The sequence below is a fragment of the Amphiura filiformis genome, unplaced genomic scaffold (genome assembly GCF_039555335.1).
Source record: "Amphiura filiformis unplaced genomic scaffold, Afil_fr2py scaffold_40, whole genome shotgun sequence".
Classification (NCBI taxonomy): domain Eukaryota; kingdom Metazoa; phylum Echinodermata; class Ophiuroidea; order Amphilepidida; family Amphiuridae; genus Amphiura; species Amphiura filiformis.
The window spans coordinates 453,644-471,057 of NW_027305504.1; the positions used below are offsets into that span (position 1 = coordinate 453,644).

Below are 17,414 nucleotides of genomic sequence, written 5' to 3' on the forward strand. Positions count from 1 at the left end.
TAAGCAATGATTCAATTAGACAAGAATATTAAAAAATTATATTAATTTACCTAATAGGAAAGTCTGCATTTTTATTCATGTTTTAGTCTCAGTTTTGGTTCAAATGTTTTTTATAGATTTTGAGAAACCCCCCATAATGAGAATTGGACTTTTCCACTTGAAAGCAATGAAGGAAGTGCGCATGCTCAGTCAAATTAGTCCCTTCTTCTTCGTGACGTCATCATAACATGGCTGCGACCTGAAGGTGAGTAGACTGTTTGTTCCAGATTTTTTTGTAGGCGGAGAATTAAAATCGCTTTTACCTGATTTTTATGGCAGAGTTAGCTTTGCAAATACACAGAACTTTGTCTTTACCATAGATTAAATTGATTGCTTTTAGTTTACATTCATTGTACTTTTTGATCACTGAATAAATCCATTCCAAATCATCAGGAGACTTGACATTGCATTTGCAGAACACAGAAAACACCAAGTCTGGCTCTGGTAAGCTTATTATTTGATTCAATTTTAGCATGTTAGAGACGAAGAGAATTGTTATTGTTCATGTCACATTACTTTTATCAGTGTTATGCTTAAGTTATCTGTAGGCACTTATTTTTGTATCTCGTAAAGCATTGTCATTTTTATTTGTTGAAACCTAGTGCACCAGTGAAAATTTGGCTTAAAAATTAAGACCATGACATGAGTCAAGAGACGATAGTATTAAACTATTAAAGGAGTATTTCGTGATCCTAGCATCCTCTTTTTATGACATTTTTCAGTAGATATCCACGAAAAAAGCTTTAATTCCCAAAATTTCAGTTGATTCCGATTTTGCGTTTGCGAGTTATGCATGATTTATGTATTACACTGCTCCATAGTCATAGCTATAGCAATTAGCATAGACAATGTGTTGTAATTTCGAAATTCAAATAATTTTCACAATATCTTTGCTAAACCAATTAATCTGCAAGAAATGTTTTGTACAGGAACATGTAGCCAGAGGTTTCCAGTGATATAAAATTCTCAACTTTTTTTGAGAAAAGTGGGGGGATGATGCTGTGGATCACGAAATGCCCCTTTAAATAAGTTATGAAGTAACTGATGAGTAAAGTACAATGTAAGTATAGAATTCTGCAAATTTGACGTTTGAAGTTCAGGTCTGAGTAAGAATCTTGTATCACTGAAACCTCAGATGGCGATATAAGGCCCCCCCCCAAAAAAAAAATTTCACGTCACAAACCATAGATCTGCTAAGTTCTAGTTGGCCTTTCACAGGAAATCTTACCTTACTGCACACCTGTGCCACCAATAAAAAAAGAAAGGGCAGGTCAACAATGGTGAAGAAATCCATCTAGGTTTTTTTACAAAGCTGCTTTTTAATTCAGACTTTGAATTTAAGTAACTTGCAGCCTTTCTTTTTGAACTCACTATCTATGCATTGCGTGTACACCAAAATTTGCACGTCTTGCGAGCTTCAAATTAGTATAGGACTGTTACTGATTACCCTAACCCATGCAAAGTGCATACATTTTCTGAAAGGAAATTGCATGAGGAATCCAAAATATGCAATTTAAAAAGTAAGGAATAATGTAAAGTTGCCCAGACTGAATATATGTTAGCTAAAAATGTACTTAAATTTCATTGTTTTTTCTTTCAAGCCATATTTTTTTAACCTCTACCCAAGAGGTTTTTTTTAGAGGGCAAGTTCAAAATGCATGGCCTCCACTGACTTCTTTTGTTTGTCCAATCTAGTCACTCTGACCCGAAGGGGCTAACAAGTCTCATCACTGTCCTAAAGTCTGAATACTTGAGGAAAATGGAATTGCAGACAGCAGTAATTGCACAATCATCTGCCACCTTAAAGGGACCCTTGAAAGAAACCATTATTTGGTATCAAAATAAAGCTGATAAAATATCACTTCCTGAAACAATAGACAAAATGTTCCTAATTCCTGTATCTTACCCCTTGAATGGAAAAGAGCTTTACTGACTCATCGCCAGCAGAGGATGGTTGTAAAAATGGCCAGAAGTCTGAGTGGGATACAGTTCTGAGCGGCGTACCACAGGGTACAGTTTCCTGACCACACAACTTAATTGTCTTCATTAACGACATAGTTAACGGTTTATCATCCATTGTAAGAGCCAGGGAAACGAAGCTACAAAATGCTTGGCAGGACATTAGAAGAAGTGACCTCCACATAATATTTGGGTATTCATATTCAATTTCAACTTGAAGTGGGATGTCCAGACCCACTATGCAGTCAGGAAAAGAGCAGCTTTACAACTCAACGGTGAAACCCCACCTTCAATATGCTTCGGCTGCTTGGAATCGGGGCACTGTGAAGAATAAAGATCTGCTGGAGAAAGTTAGGCGAGCAGCAAGATCAATGATGAGGGATTTGCATTTTTCGAGGCCTGGATTTTTTTCCTCAACTACATATTTACCTTGCAAATTATGCAACCATTTTATGTAGTATTTTTACAAATTATGCAAAAACTTTTCTATTTATACAGGTTACCTTCACAGGAGTCTACAGAAAATAAAGTGCATTCAACTATAATACCTGGATGGGTAATATCAGCAAACACACTCAACTATCTATCAGTCTATCAAATATTTTGATTCATGCTGGTGTGGGCAGTCCTACCAACAAGAGACAAGCAAAATGACAACCGAATCTACCGCGGTAGTGGACACACTTGAGAACGAAAACCGGGAATCGCTGAAGAATGAAGATGACATTTTGGGTGGTAGCACCACTCCTGTAACGGAAACCAAACCAGAAGCTGATGAGGAAGGGAAGGAGAGTAAAGATGTGAAGAAAGAGGAGGTGAAGGAGGAGGAAAAAGAGGAGTCAAACAAGGAAACAGAAGAGAATAAAACAGAAGTTGGAGGAGATACAGAGGAGAAAGTTCAGAAAGATGAAACTCCTGAAAGAGTAGAAGCTGAGAACTCTAGTGGCGGTAAGAATAATAGTCCTTCATCTCATGTCTGATAATAGCTGGCTTGCATTTAGCACTGGTCCATTGAAATCCAGCTACATGTATGCCTTGGGCAAATTGTAAATGGTGGGCAAGTTATAAAACACAGGCAACACTGGTCCAAGCTGAAACAGCGGACCAGTTGATATCAGTGTTCAATGTAAGCTCTGAGTATTAATAGAATGCTAAAAATTTTGTCTGGTTTCAGAAGCTAAGTCAATAGGTTTGTAATCTTCATATTAGAAAAAACAAAAGTATTCCAACTTTATAATGTGATTGACTCGGATCAGTTGACCACGAAAATATTTTATTTGAGAACAAAAAAATCATTAATAGATTCCAGATCACGTAAAAGACACACAAAAAAATTTCAAAGCATTTGCATGATCACTAAATTTGATGGTTAAAATAAGAAGGTATATGTATTGACATGGATTCTTTATAGGCAACCCTAACCAATGGTGGTTGACCCTTGAGCAGCTCTGAAATGTACAGTAAACATAGCAAAACAAGGTGTATTTGGCCCTCAAACACAGATCTTTGAAATTTCTTTGAGCCACAAGCAAATATAAATTATAATTGAGAACCCCTGGTTTTTGGTTTTGTAAATAGCATGTATTTACAAGAGTCTTAAAAGTTTTGCTGGTTTCATTGTTATTTTGCCACAGTAGTGTAAAATCAATTTTCATCATTACATTCATATTCATACAAATGTTTATTTTGTATTATCTTGTTTGAAAGCAGGTGCTACCAGTTCTAGTACACAAAGTGACAAGTCCTCAGTACAAGCATATCATGTCAAATGGATTAAGTGGCACGACCAAACGGCACCTATCATCACCCAGAACGAGAATGGGCCATGTCCGCTGATAGCCATTATGAATGTGTTGTTGCTGAGAGGTACAGTCACCATACCACAGATGGTGGAGATAGTGTCAGCTGACCAACTTGTGCAATATCTTGGAGACTGGTTGCTGGAAAAGATGCCAGAGGTTAGTGTTTAGGCTGAGTAACAAACTTAAGTTTAGTTCTATTGCCCTTGTCCGCTGATTACCAATATTATTCTGCCGCTGAGCACTGAGCGGTACTTTCACAGTACTGAGTATAGACCATGTCTGCTGATAGCCTAATATGAATATGTTGTGGCACTTAAAAAGTCACCATACTACAGATGGTGGAGACGGTGTCAGCTGACTAAGTTGTGCAATAACTTTGGGATTGGTTGCTGGAAAAGATGCTAGAGGTTAATGTTTAGTTGAATAACAAAATATTTTTGGATCTATAGCCCACGTCAACTGATATTCATTTCAATGTATACTCGGTAGAATCAAATGATCCCTGCAAAATAACTTTTAAAAATAAAGACCAATTGTCATACTCTGCACGAGAGTTCTAAACTGGTATAATATTTTTTATATCAAGATATCTAGGTATTAATAACAAGAAACTATCAAATTGTAGAAGCTCCTAATATAAATAAGTGATCACCTAGATAGCGATTCGCGATAGTGAATAACCTTGCTGAAGCGATCCTGTGAAAGCATTGATGTGTGTAGGGAGAGCATTCATATGCAACCTTCAGATGGCAAGAAAGATCCCTGGTGGCTGACAAGGTTTAGCGCCTGAGCCATCAAAGTAGCTCAGGAAACCCAATTTATAAATGACCGATTTGTTGTTTATTCAGGATGACGCATCAGAAGGCGTCAAGAGAAACTATGAGCAGAATATGCATGATGCTATGGAGATCATAACCAAACTACAGACAGGCCTTGATGTCAATGTCAAGTTTACTGGGTAAGTACATAGAATATGCATGATGCTATGGTGATCATAATCAAACTTGAAAAAATACTGCCCTCTATCAGTCTGATTTAGTCATCCAAGATGGCCATTTCGTGAACAAAAGAACAAAAAATGCTACCAGCTTTTGATCACTAGCAATTTTTGAATCAAGCAAATCTGAGCAAATGTCAGAATTTTTCTGCAGGTTTTTTTTAAAGGTGCTTTCAGCATATTTTCTGGCTACAAAAATAGTCTTTGGATGTTGCGTTCCACTTTTTTTCTGTAATTTCACAAGATTTTCTGGGAACTTCATTCTGGTGATCAGTATGGGTTAGAAGGAGTGAATATTATGTTCTAAGCCTTGAGCAGTTTTGATGGTCTAGTGAATTTCACTATATATTATTGTTAACAATGGTTTGTGTTCTCTCTACACATATCACCTTGCAGGGTCAAAGACTTTGAGTACACCCAGGAGTGTGTAGTATTCGATCTCCTAAACATAGGCCTCTATCATGGCTGGATGTATGACCCGCAGAATTCAGCAGCCGTGTCAGCAGTAGGGACATGTAGTTATAACCAATTAGTAGAAAGAATCATAGCCAGCAAGAGTTCTGGGGATGAAGAGGCGCAACATTCAGGTAAGTTGTCCAGGTTACGGCTATAAAAAAACTGCAGTATACTTTTAATGTTAATACATTGATCTTGTTGAAAATGAGTCAAGGTAGCCAATTATCACATTAATATTTGCATGGATCTTTCAGTGCTTGAGTTAGGCCAATAATATATCAAAACAAAAGTTGGCTTTTTCCCCCTCCCGAGAAAAATCATACACATGAGGCGGAAATGACACCCCTTATATCATGCCTTAGGATCTCCTTTATAGAACCCATACCATTTCTCTTGTGTGTCAGCTTTATTTGTCTCAGTATTTGAGTAAATTACAATCAAAATTAAGCCATAATTATAATAGTTTGCCTGTGGTCAATGTGAAATTTACACCTACTCATCAGGGTCTTAGCTAGAAATTGAGGGTTGCCCATCATTTGAATGAAATTGCCTGTCCTAATTTGACCTTTAAAACATTTACCAGACGTCTATAGCCCATTGGGGGTTCAAAGAGTTCAAATATGTGCTGATATGGCCTTCTCTTACAGATCTGGTCTACTAAAAAGGTCAATTAGCTTCTCAAAATATTAAATTTATAATATAGCATCTGTCAAAGGCATTAATTTTGCCCGTCCCAGGAGCAAACTCCCCGTCTAAAATGACGGCCAGACGGGTGGCTAGCTAAGACCCTGCTACTCATGTTACTCTCTGACCATTTGGTGGGAAATGATGATGCTCAATGTGAAGCTTTAAACATGTTGTTATACATGGGCATGTGAAATGTTGATTTAATGCTTTTTGATACAGAAGACTAAAAATTCAAGTGTAATACGCGGATTTAGGGTTTCTCTACCGGAAGTCAATTTGTGCCGAAATTCCTCCCCACAATGCAATAAGCCTATTGCATTACAATAGATACAGTTCGGAGGTTAATCCATCTCCTTTGTTATGCAATATGCCTATTGCATTGTGGGAAGGAATTTCGGCACAAATTGACTTCCGGTAGAGAAACGCTAAATCCACGTATAGAACCTTGACAAGGCATCAGGTAACAACCTGTCAGCACATGTTTAGAAGAGTGAACTTAAAAACTTATAAAGAAATGATAAATCAAAGTGTAATCCAATCATGAGGGCATTCACTATAAATGCTGAGTGCCAATTTAGAAAATGGTTTTAAAATACTTAATGTGCCACGATCTGATTCACAGAGACCGAAGACCAAAGATTGCGTTGTTACTATTACTAACTTGCTCAGTACTAGGGTTTTCTATATTGCACAAATATTGTGTATATATGCATTTGCGTAACCTTCATAACAGATTCATAACATGTGTATTGATGTATAATGGCATGCAGACAGTTGGGGGCAGCACTTACGCCAGTTGCACGTTGTGTAATGCGTGACTGGGCACAGGCTTATGTGACTTTATGCGAGCTTTTACTTTATTGACGCGCACAGTAACAAAAACCAAATAATTTTCCCCAATTATAAACCAAACAAACTTAAGAAAGTCTTGAGTGTACTGGCAACAAAATAATTTTGGGTCAACAATCAGTGAAGTTAAGATACTCATTGTTAAAAAAGTCTTCCAAAATAGCAAAAGACCCCCCCCCCCCTAGGGTATTTGATCCCTTTGGAAGATAAATACACAATTGAAAGGGTGCTAAAAAATTGAATGTACCCCTTCAGCAAAATGCTTAAAGAAAACCCTTGCTCATTACCCTAAGCTTCTTGATGTTGAAATCCCATAGTCCCTGGCATATTGGGTGCAATGTTATGAACCTTTTCTCATGTCAATTTTCTTATGTTTTTAATTATATTTTTGCTCCTTATTTTACTTGCCTATTGCTGACTTTGATCTGATTGGATCAGGTCTTGTTACAAATGTAAATAGATTTGGGAAAACAATAACATTTCACATCAATAGTGATCAGGGTTGTAGCTACAGTGGGCTGTGGTGGGCGGCAGAGCCCACCACTCAGCTGCAATTTTAGCACTGGAGTCCAATATCATACAATTTCATTGAATTAGTCAAGAATTTGGTCAATTTTGACAACAAATTGCCAAGTATCAAGATTTTCATCAAATGCCACCCAGCACTGAAAATATCCTAGCTACAACCTTGATAGTGATGATTTGTTGAGATGTTGCTTGTAATGTTGTTTTTGGGTTGTTTTTTTATAGGCCTAGTAGCAGAACAATTTCTAGAAAGTACCGCATCACAACTCACCTACCACGGCCTATGTGAACTCAACTCGGCAATAGGGGATGAAGAATTATGTGTCTTATTCAGGAATAACCACTTTAGCACCATATATAAATACAAGGTAACCTGGGCTCAAGTGATATTTTCATCTTACCTCTCTAGCTGTGGCTAATTTAGATTGCGAGTTTTGCTGGTTCCTGATAGCACTTACAATGTTATAAATGTATTGAATAGGCACAGTTAACATGCCGAGAACCAGGTCACAAGCTGTCAGTAAAGTTATTGCAATCAGTCAATCGCATGTTATGGAATTTCATTTTTGGAGCAGTGAAATGGAAACAATACAGCAGAAAAGTGGCTTTAAATATGGTAAAATTAAATGGAACTGGTAATGGTTTGGAGTAGAAAGATGACAACAGATATTTTGTTTGTGAGGAAGCTTCACTGACCAAACTGGACTTTAGAAATCTTTCTTTATTGAGGGTAAAACAGCTTCAGTGACAAGCACTGCTTTCCAAGCAGGCCCTCATACAAAGTACATTATAATATATACAGACATAATTAAAATTTACACAAGATGTACACAAGGTATCAAGTTACTAGAAATACAACAAAAAAGTTATGTGATAATAATGAAATTGAATGAAAATTACAATATACTCAAGGATAAACTTTTCAAACAGGAGCTTGGTAAACTTTTGATTTGAATTGGCCTATTGAAATATTCTCCAACTCTGCTCTAACTACGGAGATAAATTATTCCATGCATAGGCTGCTCTCACATGAAATGTAATGTAGCCCTGAATTTGATTTAAATTTTGGCACAATCAATGTATTTGTACTATGATTTCTAGTTTGGTGGGTATGGATATCATGTACAAAGTTAAATTGAGAAGATAAGTATGATGGACTTAAGTTCCTTAAGCATTTAAAAATGAGCAATAATAATTGATTATGCCATCTATTATCTAGTTTAAGCCAATGAAGTGTTTCCATCAATTCATTTATTGGTGTTCTAATATCTGCAGAAAGTATTGTTCTGGCCAAATTATTATGAAGAACCTGTAATTTGTTATGAAATTCAATTGAAAAATTTGACCAAACTGTGCTTCCATAGTCAAGGTGAGGAAGAACAAGGGCATTTGATAACATTACAGTGGTATGGAATGGAAGAAAGTGTTTTACACGCCTTATAATACCAGTTCTTTTTGAAACATTCTTACACATATAATCAACATGAGCTGACCAGGACAAGTTACAATCAAATTTTACACCTAGATACTTAAATTCATCAACTCTTTCAATAATGTTACTATTATAGATAAGTTGAATTTCACTGAACCTTTCAAGCTTATGTTTTGTGCCAAATATCATAAATTTAGTTTTGTCAACATTTAAAGTGAGTTTGTTAGCTTTGAACCAATCAGCTACTTTACTTAGACATGACTCTAATTGCATTTGAAGATCAGAAACAGTCTTAGCTTTGCACATTAATGATGTGTCATCAGCATACATAACAGTTTTACAATTAAAACCAACAACATCAGGCAGGCAATTGACAAAAATTATAAATAATAATGGGCCTAGTATAGAGCCTTGAGGAATTCCTATGTTGACAGATTGAAAATCAGAAAGTGTTGAGTTTACACTAACAGTCTGCGATCTGTTACTCAAATACGATTTAAACCATAAAAGTTCACTGTTCTCTATGCCATACTTCTGAAGTTTGTTAATAAGAATTTCATGGCTCACTGTATCAAACGCTTTCTTTAAATCAAGAAATATTACACCTGTAGCATATCCATCATCCATATTATTTAGAATGAAATCTTGAACATCAAGTAGTGTGGTGGAAGTGGAATGATTTGCACGAAAACCTGATTGAGCATTCGACAGTAGGCCTGCATTAGTTAAATACATATACAATTGATCATGCACAGCCCTTTCCATAATTTTAGATAGAATTGACAATACTGAAATGGGCCTAAAGTTCCCTACATCTGTTTTATCACCTGACTTAAATATTGGTGTCACCTTGGCTTTTTTCCATTCATCAGGAAAAGTAGATCCACTCAATGACAGGTTGCAGATATGAGCTAGACTATTTGAAATGAAGGGTCCAGCTAATTTCAACAACCTGACATTAAACTGATCCAATCCTGGTGATTTGTTATTTTGCATATTACTGATATGATTACAAACAAATTCAGGTGTAATTTCATTAAATTTAAACTTATTTACTTTACAATATTGTCCAGAACACACATTATTACATGGACATTTGATATTATCATACTCATTAAATTTTTTTTTTTTTTTTTACCAATAGATGTAAAGTACTCATTGAATTCATTGGCAATCGCTTTATCATTTGATACACATGTGCCCTTATTGGAAATTGAAGTTGGTACACTTGAAGACTTATTTGGTATAATTTTCTTGATTGTTTTCCATAAGTTCTTACTATCATGCATATTATTAATAATAGCATCATTACAATAACTTTTTTTCAGATAAAACCTCATATTGTTGACTTTATTTCTGAGTGACTTTGCCTGTTTCCAATCCTCTTGATTATTTGTTTTATGTGCCTTTGCAAAATAATGGTCCCTATCTTTGCACAGTCTTAAAAAGTCTCCATTGATCCACTCTGGCAGATACCCTTTAATTTTTTTCTCTTTAAATGGTGCATGCTTATCACAAGCTTCTGTGAATAAGGTTTCAAATTTGTTTTGTACTTGGTGTGTGAATCACAACAACCAAGGTATTATTTATAAAACCACACAAATATATTTCAGTGGTTTTTTTTAAATAAACCCAGCGACCAGGGCACAAATTTCAGGGAGGTCACCGAGGCCATTACCTGCCCTTTTATTGCCTGCCCTCTTTCAGTTTCGGCCTTGGGTGCCCCAGATCTTTTGTCAAGGCATTCTTTATCATTTGTGTCCAATAACATTCCAAGCCTGCCAACGACTTCTCTATAAATTTGAGCTACATGTACCTGTATTACCTGTATCATTCAATGATATCCTTTTATGCACTCCAGGTTATCTTCCGTAATGATCGATTGTTGTACTCGCCACTTACCCATAATTTATTGCTTTGTTTATCCCCAGAATGAACTCTACGTCTTAGGTACAGATCAGGGTTTTCTAACCGAGAGCAATGTAGTATGGGAAACGCTAACCAATGTAGAAGGTGATAGTCACTTTGTCAATGGTGAATTCAAAACCAGCCCACCGTCCACATCTCAAGCAGCCGCTGCTACACCTATGTCACCCTCACAACAACAAGAATCAGAGTAAGTGGGAAAAACTGGAATGAGCGTTTCGACAGTATTTTTTTTTGGACATGAGAGCACATCAGACATATCAAATTCCATTCTGAATACGAAGAATGTCTTTCTGATATCAAATAATTTTCATTTTTTGAAATTCACCATGTAATACAAATTTTATGGAAAAAAAATTAAAATTTGATATTTTTGATATATAACAGTCCTCGAAGTAAATTTTATAAATCTAACAATATATTCTTAAAGTGTATGTAGCTGGGAGGAAAAGCCGACGATCAATTGAAAATTTTGACCTTTCATATTGAAGATACAGATTTTTTTTCCAAAAAGACCTAATTTTTTTTTTGTTTTTTTAGAAAAATCCATATCTTCATTACGAAAGGTTAAAATTTTCAATTGATCGTCGGCTTTTCATCCCACCTACATCTAAGTCATCAGATTTATAAAGTTTACTTCGAGTACTGTTAAATATCAATTTTTAATCATTGCCATAAAATGTGTATTACATTATGAATTTCACAAAAATCTAAATTAAGTGATATCATAATGCCATTCTTCGTATTCAGAATTCAATTCGATATGTCTGATGTGCTCTAATGTCCCTCAATAAATACTGTCCAAACGTTCATACCCCATCCCTTAAAGCCATATTATAAAATTTGCTGAGAAGGACGCCCTCAATATTTTTTTTTTATTCTTTTTGTTTACACGATTAATTTGTACTTTATTAAACCAACATACCCTGCAAAAATCAAGACTCTAGGTGCTGTGGTTTTGTCAAAATCCAAGAATAAAACACAGGAACCGTTGTTTTATTATTACAATGGAAATATTAGTCGAATGCATACGCAATGTTGAACACAGTACTACATGCCGGCGTGCGGGACAGTGAACTACACACCAAAGGATCGTACCATAACACGACCGAAGGAGTGATACGCGACATCGGCACTGGTAGTAAATTGCCATTTTCTTTGCTTTGCCTTAGTTGTTCAGTAAAAGCTAACATTTTATGGCAAAGAAATACTGATCTATTTGGTATGAAAATGTTATAATATGGCTTTAACTGCTTTCAGTGAAGTGTAATGTTTGCTTAAAGCCATAATGTGTGGTTTGCATAAAGAATAGATTCTGATTTATATGTTAGTTTTCACTGATGACATTGTCCCCTTATAATTTCGAGCAATACAAATGATGAAAAACTAAGAATATTGCTATTTCATTCCAGCACCTACAATGCATGTATTTGCTCGCCAATTGTATTATTATCATGAATATTGGTGTTGCTTCACACAGCTAGGACGAACAAACAAGACGTAAGATAAATAGCGATATGCGCACAGTTTAAACGTCAGGACATAAACGAGTAGAGATATACACACAGTTTAAATACGTAACATATCCTTCAAACATGTTTTTCTCAGAAATATATTTTGATTGAGTTGCGACTTATGATATATTTTGTATTCCTTTGTATTTATTGATAGCTTCTTAGTAGCATTGTCATTACAAGAGGAACAGAAGGAACAAGAAGACTTATTAGCTCAAGCCAAGGCACAGCAAATACAAGATGGCCAACAATCAGACCAACCAGACAGAGCACAATTAACAGAGTGAGTATGTTTGGAGCCCAATGGGCTATTCCAGTTGAAATCAACACACCACCTGTGGTAGACATGACCTTAATCTCCCACACTTGGGCTGTAAATTCAGGTACCCCATTTGAGATTCATACTCCCTGTGTGGAAGACCAAGGTGATGTCTTCCATTTGGTGAAATTACTTAATTATAATGCTATTTCATACATACACGCTATATAACAGCACGCGTTATTGGTCGAGAGCCGGGCATAAACAGCGTTTAGGGAAAATGAAGGAAAATCATGTTTTTTTATAATGTTACTTTTTGTTATTATTTTGATGAAATAAGAATCACAAAAATGTTTTGTTATGTGTGAACGGGGTTCATCCATATGATATTTTCATGACTAAACGGTTGTTTATGCCCTCGGGCCGCAGGCATAAACAACTGTTTAGTCATGAAAATATATAAATGAACCCCTAAATTATGTCTCTGTTAACGCTCTCCACACGGGGGTCGACTGCAGACGATAGGTTCCAAATTTTTCTTTAAAAATCAAAAATTTCAGAATTGTACATTTTCATATTGATACAAACAAGTCTAGTATTGGTTCAGTGGTGCTTGAGATAGTGCTTGAACTCGCAAACCACCAATTGCAAGGCAGAGCCTGTACCGCTGTGCCACCGTGCCCCACAACATTAACATTACTATCATATATTTCTCAGCCTTGAACTAGCAATGCAGTTGCAGCAAGAAGAAGATAACCGAGCTGCACAAATGCTAGCACAGCAAGAACAACAAGCAGCACAGCAGGCCCAACAACAGCAGCAGCAGCAACAGCAAGGATCACCCAGACATCAACAGCAACCAGCAGCTCAAGGTGCAGCTGGAGCAGCGGAGGGGGCAGCAGCGGCAGAGGGTGGTGCTGAAGGCGGTGGTCAGAGGAGAAAAGAGGTGAGTGTCTTAGGGACTGCCTTTTGAGGAGATCGAGAGCAATCATTCTCTACTGCTCTCCTTAAATCTGATATAGGAGAGTGATTTTAGCTCTCCTTAGTTGACCATTCTCTCCTTACATTCTATTGTAAATGCTCTAAACAGCTCTCCTTGAAGGCCCCAGAAGAGCTGTTCAATGCACTCCTGCAAATTCCAAAAGACAGTCCTTGCTTTATTGTATGCTAGGGAAAATAAAAGAGGCTCTATGTGCCCATTGACATAGCAGGATTTCAACCGGAATAGCATAATGATTATGCATTCTGTTGACAGATATTCACACAGACAAGAGAGATACAGACCACGTAATACCAGTCAAAGTCCCAGTGTATTGTATGATGTGAGTTCTTGCATATTCACGAGGGCCGATTGTTCGATCGTGCCGTGTCAAACAATCACGCCAGTACTGCGTGCCTCTACGCGATAGAGCATTGCGTGCGTTTGTGATTACGCGATAGACCATGAAAATATGCGGTAATTGCGTAGCAGTCTCGCCTGTCGCAATTCATGGAACAATCGGCCCTCATTATTGGGTAATGCTGAGACTTTGACTGATTGCACGCGGTCTGTATCTCTCTCTCGTCTATGAATATTCAACAAAATTCCATTTTTACTTTGCTGAACTAGCCCTTGTTAAGTTCTTGTGAACTTGTTGAGTGATCTTTAAAGCGGAGCTGTACCTGAGCTAGCTGTGTTTTGTGCTCAAATATAGAGAAAAATATAGCCCACACTCTAAGGAAAGGTATGGATTCAATATATGTGAGATCCCAATGGGTTTTATATTTGGCCCCCACACATATATGTGGGGCTTATGTTATCATCCAAATGGTTGCCTGGTTGTTTCTTTGTTTCTTTCTTTGTTTGGCTGTCTGGGCGGAAGCAAATTCATTAATCCACTGTCCAGCTCCAACGCAATAACCGATCAACTTCATTATTGTGTTTTCAGGGTTATTAGGAGTTAAGAAAACCTAATAATGATAATATCGGATGGCTTATTTCGCATGATACCATAACATATCGGATTCGTCATACAAATATCGAACTCGCCGTTGGCTCGTCCGATATTTTTATGACTCATCCGATATGTTATGGTATCATGCTCAGCCATCCAATATTATATCAAACTTGGTACAGTGATAGGATATGGTAGCCTGATGTGCTGTATAGTTTTGTGTCGTGTTATTTGCATATTTATGAATATTAATGAGCTTATTTGCATATTTTGCCTACATTTTCATAAATCCACTCTGCAGCTTAAATGCAATAACCGGTCACCTTAGCATGGTCTTGTGATAGTATATGGTGGCCTGATGTGCTGGATAGTTTTGTGTCATGTTATTTGCATATTTATGAATACTAATGAGCTTATTTACATTTTGCATATTATTTGTATTTACAAACCTTTGTTGTTTACACACCTTTGTGTGGGGGCCACCTTAATTACAAACCGCATAATTCTAGTTTTCCCTGTGCGCACGATTTTCACTGGGAGGGGGGAATAGCGAAACCTTTTTGCTTTGACCTATTATTTAGCATAACTTATTAGCTACAATACATATGGAAATATAAATGTGACCTATGGCTTCCTTGACTCATTGCCAATGTATTACTCTGCAGAAATAAACAAATATGACCTGAAGGCTTGGACAGAATTTGTTGAGTTAAATGAACAAGGAAAGGAATTAATAACCCCCAAAATCAGCATGCCTGTGCTTGAATTTTTTCACTTTGATATAACAAAGGTATTTTCAAAATAATAAGACCATTATATCTTCCGTTGTTATAAAAATATGCTATTACAATACTAAACAAATTTTTTTTAGTACAGTTGTATACAGTTTAAAATGGTTCAGTGCTTTATTATATGCACATTTTTAAGATGCATGATATTGACTTGTTTGAGACGTCCCCGTATGATTGTTCCCCCTTCTTTAACCCAATATGAACCGGGTGACACATCATTTAAATACATATTTTCTTATTTTTCTCTGTAGGAGAAAAATTGCTGTATTCTTTGAAACAAAAACAAGTTTTACCAATCTCAAAAGACTTGGTACTTAGCTTGTAAGGTGTATGAATAAACTCTTTACTATGGTGCTCATGGGACCATCCAGATGACATGTGTGATGACCAGTGAGCTGCATGGTGACAAAGGAGCTGTGGAGTGTGCATGGGACCACTGTTTCTTCAGCCAATAGGCTGTGTGACAAAGGAACCAGGGAGTATATGTATGGAACCACTGTTTCTTCAGACTAAGAGGTGATAAAGGAGCTGTGCAAAGGACCACTGTTTCTTCAGGTAGTAGGTTGTGTGGGTGACAAAGGAGAGTGGAGTATACATGGAACCATTGTTTCTTTGGCCATGAGGTTGCCTGGTGATGAAGAAGCTGTGTAGTGTGCATTGGTTCTTTGGCCAGTAGATTTCATGGTGACAAAGGAGCCGTGGAGTATGCATGGAACCACTGTTTCTTTGGCTAGTATTCTACATGGTGGTAAGAAATCTGTGGAGTATTATACATGGAACCACAAGTTCTTTGGCTTAGTAGGCTGTGTGGCAACATAAGAGCCGTGGATTATGCATGGAACCACTGTTTCTTCAGCCAGTAGGCTGCAAGACAAAGCAGCTATGGAGCATGCATGGAACCACTGTTTCTTTTCCCAAAAGACTGTGTGGTAACAGTGGGGTGTACACGGAACCAATGTTTCTTCAGTCAATAGGAAACAGAGCAATGGACTATGCATGGAACCACTACTTCTTAGACCAGTAGGCTGTGTGGTGACAAAGTAGCTGTGGAGTATGCATAGAACTGCAGTTTCTTTGGCTAGGTTACTGAGTGGTGACAAAGAAGCTGTGGAGTATGCATGGAACCACCGATTCTTTGGCCAGTAGCCTGCCTGGTGACAAAGACGCTGTTGAATATGCAAGGAACCACTGGGAATGAATGGATTGATTGCTGATGATAATGATGCATGGGTCTGTGACGTCATCTTTTTCGTCCATAAGAATCATATGATTTGATAGAGGCTGATAAATGTGGAAATAATCAAATCATTATGATCATTCATTTAATCTTATGTGAGTTTGAGTGTAGTGTAATTGTTGGAAATAAGTATTGTTCGGTTGTGTATCAGTGAAGCTTTTGCAAATCTTGCATCTTGCAGAGCGATACAAAAATATGCAAGGTCGTATTTGCAAGAATAATTGAGATATAGAAATTTTACCCATCATGCACTATTCCAGTGGTAATGTGTGTTCTGTATGTCATAGTTATGTGTAACATTTCCATTAAACCATATAGATTAGAACCAAAGAGTACCGACTCCACCAAGTTTCCCATCATGTTACTCATGGAGGGCAAAATAGTGTAATTCTGGATTATTTTGCCATGTGCTTGGTAAACTTTGATTTAGAATTTTTTTTTTACATTCTGTGTGTAGTGTGTTGTGCCAATAGCAAGCACAATGTGCTAATTACACAAATGTTGTTATACTCAGGCTTAAGGCTAAATATTACGAAGTGGACAAACTTTAGTGCTATGCACAGGTAACTCTGCGGTGGGATTCTTTGGGTCTAATCTCTTTGGAGTAAACAAATCCAGAGTTTGAAACATCAAATAACCAAAGGGCTGAGAGAAAGAGGAAGCCCTGTCAGAGCAGTTCTTCTGAGGTGAACTAAACCTACCTGGTTATCAAATTAATCAGTGACAACTTTATCTCTCTTAATTGCAGTTTTAATGTTATTGCATCAATTAGCACCTGTCAAATTCAGAGATAATCTTGTCACTGATTAATTTCTATAACCAGTTTGATTCACCCCAGAAGAACTGCTCTGGCAGGGCTTCCTCTTTAATTAAATAGGCACTTGCAAGATATCATGTAATACCTGGATTATTAATGTGTGATGAAAAGATGGTAAAAGCATCCAAATCTTACGAATACATAACTTATGTAAAATCTTTCCATAAACTTCAAGCGAGTGACCTTGCAC

The 17,414-nt window shown here is 36.9% G+C and overlaps 1 protein-coding gene across 1 annotated transcript; it reads left to right on the forward strand.

Annotated features, from left to right (window-relative positions):
- Positions 1-223: 223 nt before the first annotated feature.
- Positions 224-16,073, forward strand: LOC140144107 (ubiquitin carboxyl-terminal hydrolase MINDY-2-like). Its single transcript, XM_072165940.1, has 10 exons — positions 224-244; positions 2,497-2,946; positions 3,709-3,956; positions 4,649-4,758; positions 5,194-5,384; positions 7,540-7,682; positions 10,678-10,862; positions 12,344-12,469; positions 13,163-13,391; positions 15,422-16,073. Exons 2-10 carry the CDS (start codon positions 2,649-2,651, stop codon positions 15,443-15,445), a joined length of 1,554 nt encoding a protein of 517 aa, XP_072022041.1. The 5' UTR covers positions 224-244; positions 2,497-2,648; the 3' UTR covers positions 15,446-16,073.
- The last annotated feature ends 1,341 nt before the right edge of the window (positions 16,074-17,414 follow it).